Source organism: Condylura cristata, unplaced genomic scaffold, assembly GCF_000260355.1.
Source record: "Condylura cristata isolate star-nosed mole 26May11 unplaced genomic scaffold, ConCri1.0 scaffold00006, whole genome shotgun sequence".
Taxonomy (NCBI): domain Eukaryota; kingdom Metazoa; phylum Chordata; class Mammalia; order Eulipotyphla; family Talpidae; genus Condylura; species Condylura cristata.
Window position 1 is genome coordinate 21039178 of NW_004567107.1, and position 8167 is coordinate 21047344.

Consider the following 8167-nt stretch of genomic DNA (forward strand, 5'->3'; position numbering starts at 1 on the left):
ACTAAAGGCCAAACTCATGACTATCCAGATGAGATTGGCTTCAAATGCCTCAAAATAAACCCACTGATACATGAAAAATGTAAATGTTTCCTTCTATCACTAGATTCTCCAAGTCTGTGATTGAAAAACTTTAGAAACCAGGAGAATGCAGTGTTGGGTCTTCAGCAGAACCAAGGGAGTCTGTCACATGCTGTGGTTGAGTCAGGGGTGGGCAGCAGAACAGAGTGAGTCACACTCAGAGTTGCTGGGCCTCTTCAGTGTCTGAATGACCATGAGGGAGACTTTGGAGCAACAAGACATTATGATACATGACTGGGCCACAGAGTCAATTCTGGGGTGAAGCTTCAGTGGCAAAGCCTTTGCATTGTGTGGCTGGGATTGTTGGTAAAGATGGTGCTGCAGTGGTGAAGGGCTAGGGAAACCTCTGGTGCTTCTGTTTGAAGTGCAAGGTCCGGCCAGGATGAGGCAGGAACCCTCACTGTTTAGAAGGGTTGGCGTTCTAAGGCCACAGTGAAGTATTCTTCAAGCCATAGTGGAGTCTTGGTATTTCTGTGTCACACTTTGTAGGAACACTAAACAGAGGTTTCTGATCAGAGTACCTGTAAACACTGAAATCCTGACCAGTTATGTTTTTCCTTATAGTATCTTATCAAACATCCACGAAGTACATCAGAACATGGGCTACTGCCCTCAGTTTGATGCCATCACAGAGCTGCTGACTGGAAGAGAACATGTAGAATTCTTTGCCCTCTTGAGAGGAGTCCCAGAGAAAGAAGTTGGCAAGGTACAGCGGGCACCAGAAGGCCAGCCAGCCTCCTTGGCATCCTGACAGTGTGCCTGGTGCTTTTGACTTTATCATGATCGTCAGCTTCAGGCTATTTTTTTGTCATGGATTTAGTAATATGACATGCTGGCTCTTTGCACTCACTTCTGGGGTGGGAAGGGGGAAGGGGAGAGGGTCTGTGATGGTGGGGTGGGGATGGGTGGAGGTCTGTGCTGGAGGGCAGTGAGGAAGTATTGCCAGCACTCACACAAACCCTTCCCCTCTGCTTTTGGCTCCTCAGCACTTGCCAGGTCATGGTGATAGAATCTGATCTTACTTGGTGCAAGACTTTTCATATGTAAATGTAAGAAAGCGTGCTAAAATTACCAAGGCAGATAAAATTCAGTGAGCTTTTTACCATTCTAGGTTGGTGAGTGGGCAATTCGGAAACTGGGCCTAGTGAAGTATGGAGAAAAATATGCTGGTAATTACAGTGGAGGCAATAAGCGCAAGCTCTCTACAGCCATGGCTTTGATCGGCGGGCCTCCTGTGGTGTTTCTGGTGAGTGTGACTCTGGGTGGAAAGCTCTTGTTCTTCCCTAAATGGAAAACATCACTTTTCTGAAATCCTATATGTTCAAGGATGTTAGCAGTGGTCAGCTGCTTGCCCCTTACCAGGAACTGTAGTCTCAGAAAGACATAGGGGAGCTTTCTTGTTTCTCTTATTGACACATACTGGGATGACTTTGCCAGCCCCTCAAAGGCCCCCAAAGGCATTCCAGCTTCCTTGTTTCTCTGGTATGGAGAACTCTTAACAAGTGTAGCTCTGGCTCGATATGTGATTTGACCTTTCTCTAAGGTTGAACACTCTTTCTAAGCATTTATGTGTTCATCCACTGAAGAGAAAGTGTGTGGACAATGCTTTAAGATCAGCACCTTGCTCATAGTGCCTCACATACAAATAAGTGGAAACCAGAGGATGAGACTAGACAGTGGCCCTTGACTCCTTTTCTTCTGTAGAAAAGAACAAAGAAGAAGAGCAGCAGCCTTGGGTGGCAGCTTTAATGTAATCCAGGACACGTAGATCTGGAATGTATTTCATTAACACTAGCAAGTATTATATAACACTAAGCCGGAGTCAAGTAGAATAATAATAATAATAATAAAAAGAACAAACAGAATTTTACACAAACTTTACATTAACTTGAATGGAGCTTTCACACAAAATATTTTTAATATATGTCTGTTATGACACTAAATGACCTTTTCCCTTTCCTTTCTGTTTGTTAGGAGAAATGTAATAAAAAATTAGGTGTTTTTTCCTGCTTCAGTGAGGCATTTATAAAAAGCAAGCAGGTCTAAAACTTATTTATATATATATGGTCTGGTTTTTTGGTGCTCAAGAAATACTAGAATGGTAAATTAAATTTAAGTTATTTCAGAGATGCTTCTGCCTTTAAATACAAGTCTATCCTGGATGCTTTTTCAGAAAATAACAGGACTGAGTTACTCTCGTTACAGGATGAACCCACCACAGGCATGGACCCCAAAGCCCGGAGATTCTTGTGGAATTGTGCTCTCAGTGTCGTCAAAGAGGGGAGATCAGTGGTGCTAACATCTCATAGGTCTGTAGTGAAGCCTGGCTTGTCTACTGTTTTGTGTTATTTTTAAATTTCCCAAGTGGTATATCTGATTGCTATGTAAAAATCACAAAGTATAGAAGGGCAAGGAGAAAAACAACTCTGAGCACTTGAAACTGCATCACTTGGAGACAGCCGACACTATCCCTTCACTGCCTTTGCAGTTCTATGGAAGTCTATATGCGTGTTTGTATATTACCACAATTTCCAACTTGGTATATATACTGCTTTTTTTTTTCACTTAACAAGATATGGTGAACATTACTCCACATCAGTCATCTTTTCGTACAGCTTGATAGCTTTCCATTAGGATAGTTCCTAATTTACTTAGCTGTTCCATTATTTTGCATTTGGACTGTTTCCAAATTTCTTCAGGCTTGTAAACAATGCAGTGCATTGTTTCACTGCACTGCAGTGAGCTGTGTTAACCCTACATCTTCATGCTCTTGTAACAGGATGCAATTGTGGCCTAGGAAGCTAGGTTTCTGTTTCTTCTAAATGTCTGATGACATGGTGATGTTGATTTTGTAGGAGGATCTTTCCAAAACTAAAAGCTCCTTCTGCTTTCTCACAGTATGGAAGAATGTGAAGCTCTCTGCACTAGGATGGCAATTATGGTCAATGGGAGGTTCAGGTGTCTTGGCAGTGTCCAGCACCTGAAAAACAGGTAACAAAGACAGTTTTATTGGGATCGTACCTTCTGAGAAAACTTGTATTTATTCTTCTCTGAATATATGAATACTGTCTCTGAAGTAAAGGAAGCTAACTGAACAAAATGGTATACTGTATACAAAAGGGAACTTTGAAGCCAAACTAGGCTACAATCAAATTCTCTTGTTACCTTTTACTCCTGTGCCCTTTGGTAAATGACTTAACCTTCTTGAGAGTCAGTTTCCTAGGATTATCTACCTTCTAGTTTTGTTATGTAGATAAAATAGAACCATACTGGTGAGGTCAGATAATAGGCTTTTGGAGGTAAACATTAACATAAGTGGGGCCACAGCCTGGTCTTTGAGCTCTGTACTATGGGCTTCAGTTTCTCTAACAGACTTCAGGTGAGGATTAAATTAAGTATCTAAGGAATGTAATATGGTACCTCACATGAAATAGATACTCACTAAATGAAAATTAGTTCCTTTTCTCAAAAACTTACTTCTGGGTCTGTCAGGGATCTTCTTTTTCATGATACAAGTTGGGTCTTGGGGTTAAATGCTTTTGCGAGGTTTCTTTGGGCATCTTTCACGTGGACTTTCTTGGTTTGTTTTCAGGTTTGGAGATGGTTACACGATAGTTGTACGGATAGCAGGTTCCAACCCCGATCTGAAACCTGTCCAGGAGTTCTTTGAGCACGCCTTTCCAGGAAGTGTTCTCAAAGAGAAGCATCGGAACATGCTACAGTACCAGCTTCCATCTTCATTGTCATCCCTGGCCAGGATATTCAGCATCCTGTCCCAGAGCAAAAAGCAACTCCACATAGAAGACTACTCTGTTTCTCAGACAACACTTGACCAAGTAAGTACTGTGTTTCAAAAAGAGATATGTATTTGTAGGTAAGGATTCTTGGTTCCTCCCTGAACCCGTTATGGTTCCTAGAGCAGCATAGACTATAGGAGTTTGAATTCTCAATTTTCTACTACTAGCTGTACTTTCACTTTTTACTGAACCTTCCTGAATCTGTAAAAGGAGATGATGCTGTCAACTTTATATGTGTTTTATGAGAATAATTGGTAATAATAATCATAACTTCCTTTTATGGGCCAGACATTTGGCCAGGCGTTTTATGCCATTTAAGTAAGTTAGCATCAACCAAACAGATCCTGGCACTTAGTAGGTATTAGCTGCACTTAGCAAATGTTAGTTAGCCTTCATGCTCCTTCCCTTTTGTCAAGGCTTTGTAAGCCAAAGTAAATCATGATTGAGCAGTTAAGAGTTTGGTGGGTAGGGAAGAGAAGTAATATGAAAGGTTGTATGTTTTTAAGTGGTTAATACTTTTTCAAGTGGTCCTTTTTCCTGTACACACAGTTTTCTAGTTAGTCTGCTCATGTAGTCTTGTATTCTCATATTCAACTTAATTTCCACATGTAGAGATGCAACTTGAAGAAAGAGCAAGTTCAGAGGTATTTATTAAAATCCATCTTTCTTTCTACAGGTATTTGTAAACTTTGCCAAGGACCAAAGTGATGATGATCACTTAAAGGACCTGTCATTACACAAAAACCAGACAGTAGTGGATGTTGCAGTTCTCACATCTTTTCTACAGGATGAGAAAGTGAAAGAAAGTTATGTGTGAAGAATCCTGTTCATACAGATAGCTGAAAGAAAGGAGGACCTTTACCTTCCTTTGCACCACATGAAGTGTTTCAGAGGAAAGAGCTGAAAGTTTTGTGGGAAGAAGTAAACTGGATACTGTACTGATACTGTTCAATGCAATGCAGTTCAATGCAACAAAAACAAAATTCCATTACAGGGGCAGTGCCTTTGTAGCCTATGTTTTGTGTGGCTCTCCAGTGAAAAAGACTTGAATTTAGTTTATTACCTTATATGTGTGTGAAACTTTTAATATGGAACCCAGTGGACCTATGGGTTTGAAAGCATACTTTTTTATTCCTTTGTATCCTCACTGGGGTTGCAACAATAAGTCATCAAGTCATCATGGCCAGTGATTATCAAAATCAGAAGGCAGGCACATCTTCATTTATCAAGCCATGCCAGGCCAGGAGACTGGCTTCCCGGAGACACATCCAGTGCTGGCAAAGAGTATGCCAGAATAACTAGTGTCAAGTTGCCTAAAAAGTCTGAAGCACCATGGCGTGTAACGCACACTTTGCCAAAAGCTTGCTCTGCTCAGAGTCTGCTGACATCATCAATATAAGGTCACAAACAGGTGCCATGTGTGGGGAAAGCCATGATTTGAATCCCTCTATGACGAGCTGCTTCGGTGGCGGTAACAGGCAAAATGTGAGAGGCTCTGGACCAGGGAGACATGGTTCATTTGGAGCCATTGGCCTCCAGGGTCATCTTCCTTGAACTCTTTAAATGTTCTTGGATCCTGGTAAGAAGCAAAGAACCGGCAGCCAGATTGTTGGGCTGTAAGCTGCTGAGGCGGGGCATGGGACTAAAGAGATGGTGTGCTCAAACCTTGGGAGGACCGTGTCCATTTGTCCCTGTTGTCTACTAACACGGTACACTGCATCTCAAGATCTTGTTTGACACAAGTGTAGTATTACTTTTGGCTTTTTAAATTAATCTAGGACATGAGAAGATGGGATTGTATTTTGACAAAAATTTTTGTTTAAACTTTGTTTAAAGTTATTTGGAATTTTAAGTTCCAACAGTGACTTCTGAACCTTAGAATGACCTCTTTGTAGAACCCTGTGGCATAGAGGGGCATGGGGGGGCCACACTGCCTCATTAGCTTTATTTTCTCATGTAAGTTTGCAGATGGATCACCTGACTCGTTTCTAGTGCCTGGGAAAGAATGTGAAGGGCAGCATCTCATGACAATTTTGTGTTTGAGTTTAAGATCATTTAAAATATTCTTAATCTCAGTTCATGAATCAAGTATTTCGAGTGTATGTTTTAGCTGAATGAGTACTGTTTATGGATGGGGTGGGAGAAATTAAGTCTCAGATTTCCTGTGCCATGTTATTCAGATAACTGGTTTACAAATATAGGTCGCTTTGTTGCTGTGGTTGTGGGGGCCCATGGGAAGAATAATGGGCATTCCATTTTGTGAAAATAATGCAAAACAATGCAAACACCAAGAAAGTTCAAGTGTTACTAGGGTCACAAGACTAAAAAATGAATTCTTTCACAGGGAAGACAGCTAGCTTCAAAACTTCTTATGCAAAACAATTTGTGTTTATGGCATTTAGTATCTTCCAATTGGCTCTGAAGATCTTAGATACACATTCTGACATTTCAAATATTTCATCTCTTCAACTGCTAACTTATGGAAAAAATGTAAAGCCAGTACCCCACTCCCCCACATCAATGATATTTCAGGCATTTGAACCCAGTCTTGTTTTTTTCATCAGTAAACACTTTAAAAAATATTTCACTAGTTAAATGTTGTGTCTTGAGGCATCAAAAATATGAGAGAACTACTGCTTGATAAAGTTAATGCAGTTTAAATATTACTACTAAATTCTCCTTTTTCGAAAACTTCAATATGATATTTAAATATTAACTCTAAACATAAGATTTCAGAACTATCTCAACTCTTTAAAATTTATAGAATGTTATAATTTGTTGCTTCAAAAATTAGAAATTATTATCAATACTTTTTAAAATGGTAAACAAGTAATGAAGGACTACATTCAGTAACTATCAGCATGAGAGAATTTTATTTATGCTCTTTAATAACATGAAATTAAAAATCAAACTTCTGTGGTTTTTTTCCATTTCACTAGAATCATGTTTTAATTCTCCTTTATATTTAATCTGTGAGAAACCCCCTGCTTTAGTTTCTCTGATTTCAAGAACATATTTTTAAAAATCAAAGGCACTATGGACTATGAAAAATGACATTTCAATACAGATTTTAAAGGATCTCTTGAAGCTAGAAACACTCTACCATTACACACTGACTTACTAATACTGTATTACCTATTTTCCCTGTGTAAGCCTAATTGTAGTAGAAACTTTTACTAACGTAAGTAAAATTTCTATATATTCCCTGTGGAAATGTCGCTATGTGAATTTCAGAAATCTTTAAGTGTTGAAAGAATTCTCTTGCTTTTTTGGACATCTTGGAAACCTTACTAACAACTGTGAATATGGGGGAAAAAAAACAATAATAACAAAATTGTCCTCTCTACCTAAATATCCAGCACAATTCATTGTTAAAGAACAAACAAACCTCAAACTACTGTATTTCAATATCTGTACTGAAAGTGTATGCATTGTGACTATAAGTGTTGCACATCCCTCATTCACTGTATAATAATCATTGACTAAAGGGATTTGTCTGTGTTTTCTCCATGTGGTTGTATATATCAGGTACATTTTTTTTTCCAAAGAGCCATGTGTCATAATATTGAACCACTTTGATATTGAGATATTAATTTGTACCCTTGTAACTATTTGCTAGTAATAACAGTACTATAGTAATTTGTTCTAATTCTTTTCAAAATTGTTGCATCCCTTTTTATAGAGTGTTAATATTTCCAAAAGGATTGAGTATTCTGTTCTCTCTTCCTGTACCCTGGACTGAAGCTATGTTTTTGTGCTTTTTCTTTATCATTGGCCCTTCATTCCAAGCACTTTATGCTTTCTGTAATGGGATCTATTTTTGCACTGGAATATCTGAGAATTGCAAAACTAGATAAAAATTTCACAATAGATTTCTAAGTTAAATCATTTTCATTAAAAGGAAAAAAAGGAAAAAAGTCAATAACTTTATATGAAGTATTAAAAAGGCATATTTCTATGTTGTAATGAGTCACGAAATAAAGCTGTGACAGTTGTTAGTCTATACAAATTTATTTTCGTGCATTCATAGCACCACCTACTGTTAAGAAATTATAAAGCTATTAAAGGAGGAAGAAATGTCACTTGTAGAGGGAAAGCTACTTGGATTGAAAGTAGAAATTTAGAATTGGCCCAATTCCTTGTTAATCACAAAAGAGAACTGAGGGGCCTATTTGAAAATAGAAACCAGGGTGTTCTACTTGCATGCTTCAGTTAAGATAATGTCTGACATTAAGTAAGTTGAAAAGGTTTTAGATAAACTTACTCTGCCTAATGATTATAATGCTGCAGAG

At 38.6% G+C, this 8167-nt stretch overlaps 1 protein-coding gene across 1 annotated transcript in view; it reads left to right on the forward strand.

The window, feature by feature from the left end:
• The window catches only part of ABCA1 (ATP-binding cassette, sub-family A (ABC1), member 1), a 117162-nt gene extending 109289 nt beyond the window's left edge, over nucleotides 1–7873 (forward strand). The window contains exons 45-50 of the mRNA XM_004677462.2: nucleotides 643–784; nucleotides 1190–1324; nucleotides 2284–2387; nucleotides 2977–3069; nucleotides 3671–3914; nucleotides 4552–7873. Coding sequence (XP_004677519.1) covers nucleotides 643–784; nucleotides 1190–1324; nucleotides 2284–2387; nucleotides 2977–3069; nucleotides 3671–3914; nucleotides 4552–4692 — 859 coding nt within the window. The 3' untranslated portion in view covers nucleotides 4693–7873. The remainder of the gene's footprint in view (nucleotides 1–642; nucleotides 785–1189; nucleotides 1325–2283; nucleotides 2388–2976; nucleotides 3070–3670; nucleotides 3915–4551) is intronic.
• Nucleotides 7874–8167: the final 294 nt, after the last annotated feature.